The sequence below is a fragment of the Oreochromis aureus genome, linkage group 7 (assembly GCF_013358895.1).
Source record: "Oreochromis aureus strain Israel breed Guangdong linkage group 7, ZZ_aureus, whole genome shotgun sequence".
Lineage (NCBI taxonomy): Eukaryota > Metazoa > Chordata > Actinopteri > Cichliformes > Cichlidae > Oreochromis > Oreochromis aureus.
Genome location: NC_052948.1, coordinates 52,403,116 through 52,421,195, shown reverse-complemented (window position 1 = coordinate 52,421,195; position 18,080 = coordinate 52,403,116). Strand labels below are relative to the sequence as shown.

Below are 18,080 nucleotides of genomic sequence, written 5' to 3'. Positions count from 1 at the left end.
ATTTCTCAGTAATGATTTTATTTGTGGTTGTTCTTGTTTAAAGGGGAAAAAAATCTCTTAATGTGACTTCATTCATAGCGAAACTCAAGTACTGCTGGAGTTGCTTGAAACTCAGTTTCTAGCACAAGGACACTTCAGCAGAGAAGCTGTTTGCCTCTTCTAGCAAAACAACATTGCCCCAATCTCCCCCCCACCCCCCAGATAAGAGCTTTTCTTTGGAGCTTCACTAAAGTAGTTTTGCTTTTGAGAAATTAGCACAAAAGAAAAAAAAATATTTCAGTGTGTACTGCTTTCATGGAGTATAATTTCAATCCATAGCTATGTTAATATAAAGAAGATTCATGGGTTAGCTTTAACGAAATGCGCAAAATGTGAAAGCAAATGGACTTTCTGCTTCGGCACTGTCATAATTTGTTGGCCAGGCTGCATCTCACCAGCTGGCTCACACCACTTCACACAAACGGCTCTTTGGAGGCACACAATGTCACTGCACTCATTTCGACTGGGACCTTTTATTATGAGGTGGTGTTAGATGGATGCCAGAAGTACAGTAAAGCTCAAAATGCAATGCGAGAGCTTCTGACAGAATGCTCCTAATTAAGATGAAGGGAAAGTGCAGCTGCTATAGGCATCAATAAAATCAATAGAATTCCAGCAAATTTTATGTAAAGGAAAAAACATGGCAGCTATAAAGACATGAAAATCAAGCAGGAGAGCTATGGAGAGGTAATACAATAAAGAACACATTCATTTTCTCTTCACTTACTTACCAACAATATACTGATTGAACTCACAACCACTGAAGCTAACTCACTGTCTAAGGAGTTCATTTAGAGAACTCATTAAAGGGTCTGATGTTGGGAAACAATCCTATACCACAGTATTGAGCTATACCACAGTATTGAGCTATACCACAGTATTGGCTATACCACAGTATTGGCTATACCACAGTATTGAGCTATACCACAGTATTGAGCTATACCACAGTATTGAGCTATACCACAGTATTGAGCTATACCACAGTATTGAGCTATACCACAGTATGGGCTATACCACAGTATGGGCTATACCACAGTATGAGCTATACCACAGTATTGAGTATTGGCTATACCACAGTATGAGCTATACCACAGTATTGGCTATACCACAGTATTGGCTATACCACAGTATTGGCTATACCACAGTATTGGCTATACCACAGTATTGGCTATACCCAAAGTATGAGCTATACCACAGTATTGGCTATACCACAGTATGGGCTATACCACAGTATTGGCTATACCACAGTATTGGCTATACCACAGTATTGGCTATACCACAGTATTGGCTATACCACAGTATGAGCTATACCACAGTATGAGCTATACCACAGTATGAGCTATACCACAGTATGAGCTATACCACAGTATTGGCTATACCAAAGTATGAGCTATACCACAGTATTGGCTATACCACAGTATTGGCTATACCACAGTATTGGCTATACCACAGTATTGAGCTATACCACAGTATGAGCTATACCACAGTATTGAGTATTGAGCTATACCACAGTATGAGCTATACCACAGTATTGGCTATACCACAGTATGAGCTATACCACAGTATTGGCTATACCACAGTATTGGCTATACCACAGTATGAGCTATACCACAGTATGAGCTATACCACAGTATGAGCTATACCACAGTATTGGCTATACCACAGTATTGGCTATACCACAGTATTGGCTATACCACAGTATGAGCTATACCACAGTATGAGCTATACCACAGTATTGGCTATACCAAAGTATGAGCTATACCACAGTATTGGCTATACCACAGTATTGGCTATACCAAAGTATGAGCTATACCACAGTATTGGCTATACCACAGTATTGGCTATACCACAGTATGAGCTATACCACAGTATTGAGTATTGAGCTATACCACAGTATGAGCTATACCACAGTATTGGCTATACCACAGTATGAGCTATACCACAGTATTGGCTATACCACAGTATTGGCTATACCACAGTATTGGCTATACCACAGTATGAGCTATACCACAGTATGAGCTATACCACAGTATGAGCTATACCACAGTATGAGCTATACCACAGTATGAGCTATACCACAGTATGAGCTATACCACAGTATTGGCTATACCACAGTATTGGCTATACCACAGTATTGGCTATACCACAGTATTGGCTATACCACAGTATGAGCTATACCACAGTATGAGCTATACCACAGTATGAGCTATACCACAGTATTGGCTATACCAAAGTATGAGCTATACCACAGTATTGGCTATACCACAGTATTGGCTATACCACAGTATTGGCTATACCACAGTATGAGCTATACCACAGTATGAGCTATACCACAGTATGAGCTATACCACAGTATGAGCTATACCACAGTATTGGCTATACCACAGTATTGGCTATACCACAGTATTGGCTATACCACAGTATTGGCTATACCACAGTATTGGCTATACCAAAGTATGGGCTATACCACAGTATTGGCTATACCACAGTATTGGCTATACCAAAGTATGAGCTATACCACAGTATTGGCTATACCACAGTATTGGCTATACCACAGTATTGGCTATACCACAGTATTGGCTATACCAAAGTATGGGCTATACCACAGTATTGGCTATACCACAGTATTGGCTATACCAAAGTATGAGCTATACCAAAGTATGAGCTATACCACAGTATTGGCTATACCACAGTATTGGCTATACCACAGTATTGGCTATACCAAAGTATGGGCTATACCACAGTATTGGCTATACCACAGTATTGGCTATACCAAAGTATGAGCTATACCAAAGTATGAGCTATACCACAGTATGAGCTATACCACAGTATGAGCTATACCACAGTATTGGCTATACCACAGTATTGGCTATACCACAGTATGAGCTATACCACAGTATTGGCTATACCACAGTATTGGCTATACCACAGTATGAGCTATACCACAGTATGGGCTATACCACAGTATGGGCTATACCACAGTATTGGCTATACCACAGTATGAGCTATACCACAGTATGAGCTATACCACAGTATGAGCTATACCACAGTATTGGCTATACCAAAGTATGAGCTATACCACAGTATGAGCTATACCACAGTATTGGCTATACCACAGTATTGGCTATACCACAGTATTGGCTATACCACAGTATGAGCTATACCACAGTATTGGCTATACCACAGTATGAGCTATACCACAGTATGAGCTATACCACAGTATTGGCTATACCACAGTATTGGCTATACCACAGTATTGAGCTATACCACAGTATTGGCTATACCAAAGTATGAGCTATACCACAGTATTGAGCTATACCACAGTATTAAGCTACACCAAAGTATGAGCTATACCACAGTATTGGCTATACCAAAGTATGAGCTATACCACAGTATTGGCTATACCACAGTATGAGCTATACCACAGTATTGGCTATACCACAGTATTGGCTATACCACAGTATTGGCTATACCACAGTATGAGCTATACCACAGTATGAGCTATACCACAGTATTGGCTATACCACAGTATTGGCTATACCACAGTATGAGCTATACCACAGTATGAGCTATACCACAGTATGAGCTATACCACAGTATGAGCTATACCACAGTATTGAGCTATACCACAGTATTGAGCTATACCACAGTATGAGCTATACCACAGTATTGAGTATTGAGCTATACCACAGGGAGAGAGAGAGATAGAGAGATAGATATTATTAATCTATGTTTCAGTTATTCTTTGTGTAATGGTTTCTTGTTTCCTGTTTTATTGTGAAAGTCGGTGTCTTATGTGAGTGTATTCGGTTTTGCCTCCCTTGTCTCATCAATTACTTCCAGCTGTGTTCCCCACCTGAATGTAATTTCCCCGTGTTCTTCTGTGTGTATTTAAGTCGTGTCTTATGTTGTAGTCGCTGGTCCGTCTGTGTATCTATCGTGTCTCATCCGTGTGTTCTCCCTGCTGTCTACCGTCATATGCGCCTAGAGGCGACTTTTGTTGTGATTTGGCGCTATATAAATAAAATTGAATTGAATTGAATATGCCTCTGCTCACCCTCCTTCATGTTCTTGTTCATGTTTAGTAGTTTAGTTGTTCCCAGTTTAGGTTATCTTCAGTTCCGTTTGCCGTTTTCAACTTGTGTTTTATTTTTACAATAAACCTCCTTCGCACGTCCACGAGTGCCTGCAATTGGATCCTCCTTGATTTTTCTCCACACGGCTCATCCCACTCGGCGTGACATGAACAAAGAATTACAATAGTCCAAATGATCATTTCCAGTTCAGAGCATGACACAATAGGACTCTGCTTAGCAATGTTTCTTAAATGGTAAAAACAGGAGCGGACCAGAGATTTAACATGAGCGTCCAACATCAGAGCTGGGTCAAAAGTAAGACCAAGATTCCTAACAGAAGATTTGGCAAATGAAGCAAGAGGGCTTACATTTTCCAATACCAAGGGCACAAATTTATCGGGAGAACAAACAAGGACCTCAGTTTTCTCCTTGTTAAGTTGAAGAAACTTATCAGCCATCCAACCTCTAATGGAGTCTATGCACCTATGCAAGATTTGTAGTTTGGAAACATCATGAGGCTTAAAGCAGATACATAACTGAATATCATCTGCATAGCAGTGATACAAAATGTCCTTAAAAGTGCTAAGAAGGTGCTGAAGAGGGGGTAAATACAACAAAAACAATAAGGGTCCTTGCCTATGGTGTCCTTGTGGCACATCATAGACAAGAGAAGTGGAGGAGGACCTGAACTTAGAGGTAGCCACAGGATCGCTCACACAAATAAGATTTGAACCACTCCAAAGCAGACCCTGATATACCCAACCAATGCCTAAGCCTATCTAACAAAATGTGATGGTCGACAGTATCAAAGGCAAAGGTCAGGTCCAACATCAGCAAAACCGAGCATTCTCCTGCATCATAATTCATCAAAATGTTACAGGACACCCAGAAGTGCAGTTTCAGTAGAGTGAGCTCTACGAAAGCCAGATTGGAAATTATCGAGAATGTTGTATTGATCTAAAACAGCTTTGAGCTGCTTAACCACTACCTTTTCTAAAATCTTAGTGATGAATGGTAGTTTTGAAATTGGTCTATAACTGCTAAGCAGAGAAACGTCAAGTTTGGGTTTTTTTAATGGTGGGAGAATGACAGCATTCTTACAAAAAACAGGGACCTGACCAGAAACCAATGAAGCATTGATAATTGTAAGCACATAGGGACCAACAGACTGAAAGACATTTTTAAACATAGATCTAGGTAAAATATCAAGAGAGCAGGAAGATGCTTTCATTGAATCAACTAATTTGACCAGCTCAGGCAAGGACACGGGTAAAAATCTTTCTAAAATAACAGGCCTAAGTGAAGTTGGTGCAGACAACAGAGACACAGAAGGAGAGATGTTGTTCCTCACATTGCTAACTTTTTCAACAAAGAAAGAAAGTTTTCACAATCTTTATTCGATGAAATTTGGACAGCAGGTGGAGCAGGAGCAACAATATCACTAATGGTGTCAAACAGTACCTTGGGGTTACCTCTGCTCTTTGAGACTAGGTCTGAGAAATAGGCATCTATCACATCTCGAACTGAAAAAGAAACTAAAAAGAAACTAAAAGTCCTTTAAAATGGCCTGTATTTGTATAGCGCTTTTACTAGTCCCTAAGGACTAGTAAAAGCATTGTCTAAGATAGAAAGACAATGATTATTAAAAAGATTTGTTAATAAATCAAATTGTTATAGGAAGGTAAAACTAAATTAAAAACATCAGAAAATTTTGCAGCAGTAGAGGAATTTAAGATGCGAGAGCAAACCACATGTCGAACAGAAGAGAGAGACAGACGGAAAGACAAGTTAAAAAGAAAACAATGGTCCAAAATAAAAATGTCCTCAGAACAAATAAAATCAATGGTTAATCCGAAGGTAAAAACAAGGTCCAGTGTGTGTCCTTTGGTGTGTGTGGGGCCAGACACATGCTGTGTAAAATGAAAAGAATCATTAAATTCAAAATTAATGAATTTTTTTAAATTAATTTTGAATAAACCCGAGCTACTGAAAACAGAATCAGCAACATCTGGCCAACTCTGAACCTCCCTATTGTAAAGAGTCCTGTTTTTACACTCAACACTCAAGGAATGATGTCATCCCTTCCTTGTCTGGGAATGAATGGGGAAACTGCAGCGCAGACAAACTTCCGTGTTTCCTTTTGAATGTGAAAGTTAGAGTGCTACCGCAGCCTAACCCACAGTCCACTGTGTTCGGTGTAGCTGGTGCATGTGAGGGAACATAAAGAAGGCTTGTGTGGAAGAAGGGGGGAGGTGGTAGGGGTTTGCCACAAAGGAACAGAGAGATTAGGGCAACTGTGCACAAAATTACTGTTTGGAAGCTTTTTGAAAAATTACACAAAGTATTATTGGTTTCTCCACAGAAACTCATTAAGACCATGAAAAGAATTTCAGTTTATATTAAACATCAGTATTTCTGCTGTCTAACTTTCAAAAAGATTCATAATCACTGAGCAACACATTTATACTCACAAAATTGGTGTCAAAGTCAAATCTTACAGATTCTTTCTTAAGGCTTCCTCAAAAGCTAATTTTTAAGGAGGAAAAATTCCAAAATATTCTCAGTATGTTTTTTTTTTTTTTATGTCACATTATGAAAGCAGTTTTACTGGTTAAATTCATCAGCCATGGAATAGGATAATTACCATGGATTACACAGAGTTTGTGAATCAAAACACATGTACAAGTTTGAAAAAGCAGTTTTCTTTTTAATGTTTCCCAATTACTCTGTACCTGGCTCTAGCTAGAGTAAGCAAAATTATAAATTAAGCCTAGTTAAAGATAAAAAAATATAGCAGCTGCTGCAGTGTTTGTGGTGTTGGTGGAAGAACATGAATAAAGCTTAAAAGGCCTTTGATTAAAAACGATATGACATATGTTATAAAACACACGTGCATAATTTCCATTTTTATCTTATGGTATTGCTGTGATGGCAAACATAATTTACTAAAATACATAATTTGTTTTGACTATTGTCCTGATCTCTGCTCACACCTCAATCATGATTTCTGACAACAAGGAAAAAGCCTCGATGTGAGCTTGATTATCATAAAAAGTCAATACTCCACAAGAAACCCCCTCTCAAAACATACAGTAATCAATCTTTCTCCAAGTACACGTAGCACTCGTTTCCCCTTGCCAACAGCTAACACAAATAAAATGTGAAAATGAATTGATTTCATTTTCATTTTCAAGAAGTAACACAGCTTGGATGAAAACACAGCCACGTGAACCATTATTTACAAATCTTTACAGAGAAAGAAAGACAAGGATTACCAACTGCTATGGTGAATTATGTGCAGACAGTCCTGCCAAGAGATTCTCTCACACACAAGCATGCATCAATATGCCAAGTGTTAAAGCAGAAAGGTCTCAAAGTCCTGAATGTGCTCTGTTAAAAGAGCAATCAATGCACAAGCCTCACAAACAACATGCAGATCCAGGGAAAAAGTCCCAACAGACACAGCAGCACATGCAGGCGTAGCTCGATTTGCTTTCCTACCTGTAGCCCCCGTCTCCTCAGAATGCTGGGCTCGTCCATGGTACAGAGCCCCGACTTATCATACCTCCTTACCGGTGCACAGCCATGCTGCACTGGCTCGCCTCCTGCACCCTCCCTCCCTCAGGCTAAATCTGATCTTAGCAGCTGCTAAACACTTCCATCAGAACTTATCTGATTGGAGGGGGGCGGTCAGCTGACACCTCCCCTTGTTCCTCAGCTCTCCAACTTCAGGAGTGAAGGAGAGAGACAGAGCAAGAAAACAGGAGAGAGAAAGAGAGAGAGGGAGAGAGAGCGTGAGGGGAGAGTCAGAGAGAAGATGGGCAGTTCTAATTTAGCGTAGCGACTGGTGGGAGTGAATGGGAGGTATGGTGGGTGCCGGGGGCATATGGGAGCCCCAAGACTCATTTCTCTGAGCAGCCATGCTTTTTGGGCACCCTAGATGACCATGAAAATGAGAGGATATCCTTCCCAGCATTGTTCTGCTCCAAACTCAACAATGAATCTGGCATCCTGGCTGCAGCATGCAGGACTAACTGTCCTCACTGGTCTTATTGCAGTCAGTGACTACTCACCTGAAGGTTAGGCCAATGACCAAAAAACAAACATGATAGCTGACACTGGTGTGAAAGAAAAGGAGAGGGCTACAGAAAAGCAATGCATCAGGGGAGGGGAAAGGGAAAAAAAAGGAAAATTACAACCAGCCTCATACTGTTGCTGCGCTACACCCTTTTAAACTAGCTGTGGAAATGTTACAAAATGCAAAAATGCGAGCCAATTCGCACGCATGCAATGCTTCCTTCATTCTAAAGAACCCAACACAGAATCATCACCATGCTGAAATCAACTGGCACAACCTGCTACATATATCCAGTGTCAATTTCCAGCAATTTCATGCACTGGTACAGCTCCAAAGAAATGAGTTTTGAGGCAGTCGGTAAGTGATCACAGATCTTCACACTCACTAACTCCATGTCCCCACGCCATCCTGAATTATTAGCATTTGTAAAGTAAGTTGTTTCCATGTACCACGCTGCCAATTTGATCTTGCAATTTTGCATTCTGTTTCAGTCTGTGTTTTTCGTGCCCCCCCCTCCTCTTTTTCACCCTCTCTCACTCATTTCCATTCACTGTGGTACTGCTCTGTGAATATTAAGTGGGCCCCTTCCATTCTCCTCATCTCCAGCCAAGCTCAAAAGATTCATCTTAGAGACTAACGCCTGGAATGATGGCTACCACAGCTGGTGGAGAAGGTGCAAGGGATTGTCGCACAGGTGACCACTACATCAACTTTTTCTCATCTTGAAACCTGTACAACAGAAAGCTGATGAACTGGTGCAGGGGCTGGGGGGCAGCAGTCATTTGTATTACTGTGCTGATAAGGAAGAGAGCAAAAAGTCCAGGTCTGTGCTTGGGTAATCGGGTTGTTTTTGAATAAACCCCATAATACCTCAGAGAACAAGGATTACAGTAGTCAACTTTTTCAGCTTGAACAATGGCCTTCAGATTACCTGCGGGAATTAAAGAATCCTGTTATGTCTCAAGCCGCTGCTCAGTCTGTGACTGCTTGAAGGAACAATTAAGAAAATTCCACATTGGGCTCAAAATGAAGATGAAGAGCAGCAGGAACACAAGGGAGGGGTCATTTGTCTTATTCAGTACACAAAGCCCAGATTTTTCTATTGTACACAGCCACTGAAAGAATCTCAGCAGCTACTAATGTCAAAACAATTAAGCAACACCCGATGACAACACCTGACAGACAATTAAGAAATATTTTGATAAATACAAGGAGCAACTCTCCTCTTTAATTCATCTTCACAAGCACAATTACACTGCTTTCCATCATACTGGATGTTAAACTTGTTGCTTAGCATATTTTTCTGTGCAAGCAACAAGTATTACATAGCACACCAGAATTTAGTGGTCATTAATATTCCATTAAAAGACAACCACGGTGTCTCTAAACACGGATCTCAACAGCAACTCTTAGTTTTAAAGGTAATCTCATGTTAAAGTTGACATAGTGGTCACCTGTCTGAAAATCCCTTGCATCTTCTCCAGCTGTGGTAGCAGTCATTCCACACAATAGTCTCGGGTTTGCCTAAGGCATATTATGAGGTCATCTTCATGTGCACCTCTGCACCACTTTTTGTGCTTCTGCTGTTTTCAGTTCACTCTGTGAGCCTTTTCCTCTTCTTTACAGTTTTCAAGGGAATAGTCCATAGCTTGAGCCCAAATTCAGCACATCAGATCACAACTTCATCCAGGAGCATGCTCATTGAACCTAGAATTCTACTGTAACGTCCTGAGACGTCTGAGGACATTCTATGAAAACAAACCAAAAATATGTCGCATGCCATTGTTTATTCTCTTGCACACAATGACACTGAAATAAAAGAGTTGCTGATTTGACCAAGTCTCTCTCAGAGGTACAAGTGCAAGAAATGCACTTCAAGTGTTCTTAGAAGCAATTTCAAAAGATGAAAACAAAAGTGGAAGTGGCCCATAGGTGCACAAGAAGAGGAAAGTGTAGAGATCAGACAAATAACATCAGGCAATAATTCTGATTTTCATAGGTGCTGTCCAAGAACTTAGACTGCACATTCTAATTATGGAAAGGAAAATCCCAAATACTGGATCAAAGTACACAAGGACAGTTATAGTTTATAGTTATATAAAAATTCTGAAGACATCAATCTAAAAATTATTACATGAAACTGTTTCACAAAAAGAACACTTTTATTATCTACTTATTACACTGTGTCATTGACATAGTATAGATGCTAATCTAAATGCCTAAATAGCCACATATAAAATTCTAAAATAAATAGAAATCAAAAAGCCCATTGTGGACAGCTTTCAGAAAATAAAATCAGACAAAGTAAAGCTGCTTTGACATGGGTTTAGGGTTTTGAGGTTTTGAGGCTTTGAGGCAGACAGTTTGAGCCAATGGCCTCAGAGCAGGGCTACAGAAAAGCCTCTGGGAAAAGTCCAGGGGTTGTCTGTGACTCATTTCCTCCTGGCGGGTGCACAGCTGAGGTTGTTTTCACTACCTCTGGAGAAAAAAGGGAGAGCTGGCACTGAGAGTGCTGATTGAGTGACCCACAGCCTCTACTCTGCCCGGGCTTATCAGACCAATAGGTAACCTGCAGATATAAGGCAGGCAGAGAAGGGACATGGCATGTGAAGAAAGCAGTAAGACTAGAAAGAGTGTATTCCCTCCATACAAATCAGGGTCAGCCATACTAAGGCCAAAAACTGACAGCCTGTGAGTGAAGTAAGCCTTAAACCTTTAAAACAAGAAGCCACAAAGCATCACTCTCTATTCCTCTTTTTTTTTTTTTTTTTTTTTTTTCAAATTTGGACAACACTGAGTGGCCATGTAAATAAAAATACAAATCCCTCCATAAGATGATATTTGACGGTTTAAAGGTCAATCTACGTTCCTACCCTCAACTATGGTCACGAACTCTGGGTAGTGACCAAAAGAATGAGGTCGCAGATACAAGCGGTGGAAACCAGTTTCCTTCGAAGCGTAGCTGGGCTCTACCTTAGAGATACAGCGAAGTGAGTAACTTCGTCATTGAAGAGGGACTGAGTAGAGCTGCTGCTCTTCCACATCGAAAGGAGCCAGTTAGGGTAGTTCAGGCATCTGATTAGGATGTCCTCTGGACGCCTCCTAGGCGAGGTGTTTCAGGCATGTCCTACTCTGGAAAGAACCCCTAGGGCAAACCCAAGACTCGCTGGAGAGATTATGTTTTGCTGCTGTCTTGCGAACAATTTGGTGTCCCTTGGATGATAAGAGGTAGCCCAGAGAGAAGAATGTCTGATCTTCTCTGTTTAGACTTCTCCCACATGTCCTTAACCCGGGATAAGCAGCCGAAGACAGATGTCTGGATGGCTTAATTTATTTGGTTGGTTGGTTATTTATATTCAGGTTTAGTGTAGATTTTGGTCAGTGAGACGGTTGTGGTAACCCAAACCAGCACAGCACATACCAGCTGTGATGGTTTGGGTAGAGAGCTAGAGAAAGCAATATGTCACTCAATGTCCTCAAAAAAAGGAAGTACAAACATCTCAGCATCTGGTTTACAATAGACAATAACATCTGTAATTGCCTATTTATGGCACAACTCTTCCTTGTGTGCCTTGACATAAACTGCATTTCCTTCTTTGCAAACACAAACTACTCAAACTACAATGATATCAGTAAAGGACATCAGTGACTGACAATTACGAGCGAAAACGAGAGTCCACAAAGGCACAACATCAGGATTATGACAGTCTTATCTCCATATCACACCAGAAGTGAGGTATTGATTTTCTGCCAAAGAGCATCACAGTCAAGAGAGATGGGCCACGCTACTCAAAAACCATGCACACTCAGGGGCATGATGGAAAACCATGATGGACAGAAAAGGCAAAGAGCAATAACAGCAATCCAGTGAGGTAAAGGGGTAAAACATTGCTGTGAGATCTTGAGGTTATCTGTGCAAAGGAGGTGCTTTTGTGCTCAGATAAAAAACAAATTGAAGGAGACGAAGTAAAAACAAATAACCTAAATATAGGATAGGAATATTAACATGGAGCCTGCCTTTAGCTAACTTCTAATGTGAGCAAGAAATTACATGCTGATTCTTGGCAAGTTAAATAATATCTCAGTTTAGTATGTTTGTATTCTTTCACGTTTGTACTGTATCCTTTTTAAACAATTTCCGATGAGGTGCCACGTCCTGTTCGTATGTGGTTTGATTACACCAAATACAAGTCAAACTTAACAAAATGGAAATCCATCAAGCAGACATTTGACTCAAACCACTAAACAATATCAACCCATTGGTGCTGGGAGAGCAAAAGTCAGAAGATGAACAAGGTCCCTAGACTGTCACTGGATGAACATTAGAAACGTCTGCAAAAAAAGGAAATTATCCATAGAAGATCCAGAAAAGAAACCAATGAGCTGTCTAACCACAGGCATTGTAGAATTATGCCTTTAGTATGATGTTAACTGTATCTTGTACAGTTTTAATGCCATTTCCTGATAAACATATTTATACAAAACCCCTGCCAGAGTACAAAGTAATGAAAACCACCTTTGTGGTAGTCATAGAAAACCAAGAAAGCATCCAACTCTGGCAACAAGTCTCTTCAGACATGAATGCATCTGCCAAATCTAACCAGGGTTACAACTGACAACAATGACAGGTTACAACAGAGTCTGTATTCTGGCAGACCTCCATTCATTCATTGTCATTATAGCCGAGGACTGGAGGGCTTCACAATCATTTAACCATGACTATGACAAATGTCATTCTGCCTGCATGGTCTAAGTGACAGGAATAATCTTTTCATGTTGAAGTAGACTGTTTAAGAGTTTGCACCCTAAAATGATATTCAGGCAAAGTGAGCCCTCCAAAGCAGGGAAATATTCATTTAGAAAATAAGTGTGAAATTACCAAAATTAAATCAAATGAAAACTGTAAGAAGAAAACCAAGAAAGAGCACATTTAGATCGACTAGAAGCTGAGATATTCATCCATTTTGCTCCTCTCTCAAGGTCAGCCAATTCAACATGTTTTCTAAGCTCATTCTGAAGGCAGGCTAATACAGTGGCTGTAGATGAACCCCTAAGGTGTCAGTGCAGCCGACTTCAAAAGATACTGTTAAGATATAGCAACACATCAGCCATTCAGCTTGTGTCCACACAACACCGTATCCGGGCAGCGGTCACCAGTATTTCATTTTCTCCTGCCGTTAAGCACAGAGTCACCAGAGTCATGCAAACAGTGTTTAGAATAAGAATCAGCAGAAGAGAATGGCACAATCTTTGTTCCTAAAGGCACAACGATAACACCTGGCCATACGTTGTATACATACAAAAAGAAGACCGGGCTGTAAAGACGTACACGTTTAAGAATAATCAAGTCTTTGTCAGTTAGACAGGTTTCAAAACATATCTTTTAATAAGTAAATATTAGGGAATGGATCAATATAACATAATATATCGCAATATTTTGCATGGTGATAATCATTATCAACATTTTATTAAATAAATTAAAATACTGTGGGAATACTACAAACAAGAGGGCTCGTCTCATGCGTCCATAGAACATATGGATGGATGAGATGCGTCCATATGCCCATATGAGGGCATAATTTGCAGTTGAAAAGGGGTGATGCATTTTTTTGTAAAGTCATTAACAACAAATGATGCACGTTAATTTTCATGGCTCCTAAATAATTTACAATACTTGTCCAGTGTCATTTCCCCGCTGACCTGATTCATTTAAGTTACAAATATAAAATTTATTGAGACCACACAACTACAGCACAATACAGCAGCAGCTTTTTGGAACACATTAATCCCATTATGAAAGTCTGTCACAGCTCGATCACGGGACTCTCCTGAACACTCAACACTCCACCACTTAACATTGTTCTTCCCTCATTACATTTGTATGGGAGGCACTATCTTTCTGCAAGCTAAAGCAACAAAAGAGGTTTGGTTACACTTGAATTATTTTCAGAGGTTGAACCAAGTCCCCAATCTTTCACTGACCTTAAACATGTCTTAGGAGATCCTACAAAGAAGACTTTTTAAAAACCACAAAACTATCGCTTGAAAAAATTGTATGTTAGCCTCTTAGGGCCCCATGGCCTTACAGACTACGCTATGAGTACACAAAATTGACTTTTGACTCAATCTGGGCTCACAATGATACAAATGCACTTATGTTAACACACCGGATAAACAGAACCTGATAAATGTGGCACTGTGTCTTAGTAGCCTAATACAAATCTGCTGAGACAGGAAGATTTTTGTCAATGATAGTTTAACCAAGTATTTGATCTAATGCTCATTGTGTACAAGGGATGTGTTACAATAACACATAACATAAAAGTCACAGATGTCAAACTGATTGAACACATTAGCTGAAGGACATCTTCACATGAGAATTAAGTTACAGCAAATCATGTATTCATTCCCAGTACAGGGCACAATGACCAAAGGGAAAATGTGAGGCTTTTACAAGCACAAGGGCACATGTATTTAAGTTTCACATGCTGAAAATGCACTGGCGCCCCCAAGTGTAAGGAAGCAGGTCGGATATTTTACACCTGACTTGTACCAAGACAAAATTTGTTAGATTAAAAACAGCAGAATATTTACATTTTGGAGTTTATCAAACTACATAACATATGTCTATTTGACAAAACAGACCATCAGGATGACTGCAGCATTGTCATTAATGTAAAAACTGTCACCATGAAATAATGAGTCATTTGAAAAACAGACACCCTCAAGCTGGGGTTACAGTGCCTGTTTTAGGGTGAACCCACTGTGATCACTCAGCATCAGTTAGCAAAAATGTGCTTTCACAGTGACTCTAAAGTAAGCGGAGACACACCTGTGCATACAAACATACATCTCACGTTTTTTTTTTTATTACATTAACCTTTTCTGTAACCGATAGTAAGCACACACAGAAATGACTCATAGGTTAACAGCATTAGATTAGCCTCTTCCTTTGATTGCATCTTGCTCCTGAGATAATAAGATCACAATACGGCATCAGAGTATCTATCAGTGTCATCTCAAAGAACCGAGCGGGAGCACAGTGAAGGTCAGGTCTGTCTTCATGACGCAATTTATGTCAAAGCACACATGCACTTGGACCTCAATCAACATCATCTCCTTTTTTTTAATGTTTAGACTTTAAACTACACAGATATGCACCAGTTTAAAATTGCCTTTGTGCATCTGGTACAATAGGAATACTGATGTTGTTCATGTGCAGTCTGTCATATACTGTATCCACAGAAAATGCAGAAATGTAAACCGGTTTATAAACAGAAATAGAAACATTTACAGAACAAACAACGCAATCAAGCGTTTCATTATCTGTCAGTTGTGACAGGATACAGTCATTAAGAAAAACATACAGGTCATTGGCTAGACCACAGGTCAGTGGAAATACATGAAACTAAAAATAAAACCCATGAAAAAACTGTTAGTGTTAGTCACAGCAGGAGGTACACTTACCTGGAAATCTTGATATTGGCTCACACTAATAAGCAACTAATTATACCTTTTTTGGTTTTTGCGGTTTTATTTTTTGAATTATTGTACACTTGCAAAAACAAATAGCGAGCTAGCTTTAAGCATTAAGAAGAATAATGTTCAGTTATTTTTGATTAAGTTGATTTTGGATTGATTTATAATTTTGTCATTTCAAAGTGTTTGTTAAAACATACTTTAAATTTTAGTAGGATTTAGGGAAGGTTTGGCTGAGGGGAACATTTAATGGCATATGTGCTACTATGTTTATGTCTGACTGTCTGAGGGAGGAAAATATAAGAAAAACCCTCTTAATGTATCTAATATACTGTATCAGACACTCTGCTTATATGCAACGTATATGTTTCGGGGGTGGGACCAATATTATGAAACAACTGGTTTAGTGAAATTCACAAACAGCGGCTTTTGTGTCTGCCTGAATCAGGGTAACAGATTTCACAGTGGCTGACATAATGAATTACTCACCACGCTGGAGGTGAGCGAGGGGTCTGACTTTCCAAGGTTCAGGGAATGCATTCGAACCAGGTTAGACATCTCAGATGACGCCTGCCCAGCTGTCTGCTGAAGGTTAGTGGGTAGCAGGAGATACTTTCCTGCAAAACAAAACAGGAGAAAAAACACTGAACACAAGCACAGTGACAGTTTTTACTCAATTATATTTGAGAACTACCGGAAATAAATGAATATTCTGATAAATGTGGATGACATTGTAAACACACCATCTTGCTAAGATTTAGAGTTGTTTGATATAATTTCACAAAAAAATGAAAATTAAAAGAAGACAAAATTTGAAGCTTAGATGTTTTTCATCTTTCATCTCAGATTTTTACCTCAGTTTTGAGAAAAACAACCTAACACAGGTGAAACCATTAAACAAGGTCCAATTACACCAGCTTATTCACAAGCATTTCCTAATCACTCATACTATGAGCATTCTTCTGAGTTACAGGCCCCCAAAGCAACCTTTTGACCCATTATTATGCACTCCTTTGTTTTTACATAATAACTTACTCTCATAACTTTTTGTAACAATAGCTTTTACTGCACAGAATAGTTACAGAGTAGACTGGAAAGCAGGGTGAGAGTCGGACAGGAGTGGCACACAGGAAACAGTCCTTGGCGGACCCGAGCCTAAAGAAGCTTCCGCTCAACCAGGTAAGCACAAAACTTCTTAACAGGGACTGTTTAAAAAAAAAAAAAAAAAAATTAAAATTAAAATAAATTTATACCATTTCAAAGTGTCTAAATATAAAGCCAGAAACCTTTACACAGCCTGATAATCCATGACCACAGGAAGAAAACAGGGAGACTACAGGTCAAATGTCAAACCAGTAACAGGAAAGACAAGAAAATCTTTCTGCTCTTGTTGAACATGCTAAGCTGAATTTCCAACAGCCAGGCAGGATGTCAAAGGTTTAGATTAAGCCAGAAGGGGGAAAACTAACTAACAGGGCCACCACAGTTTACTAAAAGTGAACAAATGGGTGGCCCTATAAGTTTTAACGATAGCACTCCTGCACAACAATATTCTTTGCAAAGCTGAATATGGCAGCTAGATGGCACCAATTCTACTTTTACCTCTCACCCACTTTAATCTGCCATCTTCTATTATAAATCCTCAGCATACAAAGGCAGGGCAAAGATTAAGGCTAATTCAAAAGCTCACCATTTAAATTAGCAGACTTCATTGTGCAACTGGATTTTCATGAATTTGAAAAAAATGTCTCGTCTTTTATCCACAAGTGTGTATTTTAGTGTCACGTTCAGTTTACAGCAGAAACAGAAGAACAGCAAGAAGGAAGGAAAGATAAGAAGGCTGAGCTCAAAACAGAAAGGGAGAGGGTATGTCAACAACATTTAGCCTGAAGCAGGCGTCCATTTATCAGGTGTGTTAGGCTTAAGATAAGCTAAAAAGGGAAGTTTGTCAACTCACTGCTTTGCTAACAGCAAAATCTGAATTGAAACAATAATGCTATTCAAGATGCATCTATCTCCAGAAGACGTTTTAATTTCATTTTCAGTTTGAAACCTACACTCCTGCTAAAAAGCTCAGAGTCTCTTAGAACTGTTCCCGTTTTCTGGAAAGAACAACACATGTTGACATTAGATAAAACAATGAGTTTAAGAGGAGCTGAAAACGGGCCTCTAAAGAGTTTCCATTTAAAAATTAATGAGCTACGATGTCATTAATAACTCAGTCACTTTCAACATTCCCAATTAATTTCATGTTAATTACATAAATTCAACAAATTTGCTTTTCTGTCGAGATCAAACACTTTTCTAAATGAGCTTTATGAGCGCTACTGATGATGATTATCAAAACGATTAAAGCAATCTTATTTTAAGTAAGAATATAAAAATCTATCATCATAATAGTACATGGA

The 18,080-nt window shown here is 39.4% G+C and overlaps 1 protein-coding gene across 4 annotated transcripts in view; it reads right to left on the bottom strand.

Moving 5' to 3' along the window:
* Positions 1 to 18,080, bottom strand: part of mast4 (microtubule associated serine/threonine kinase family member 4) — a 100,743-nt gene that overhangs the window by 60,036 nt on the left and 22,627 nt on the right. For all 4 annotated transcript variants that reach the window (XM_039614695.1, XM_039614697.1, XM_039614696.1 and 1 more), the window contains exon 3: positions 16,162 to 16,289. In XM_039614695.1, the coding sequence (XP_039470629.1) occupies positions 16,162 to 16,289 (128 nt within the window). The remainder of the gene's footprint in view (positions 1 to 16,161; positions 16,290 to 18,080) is intronic.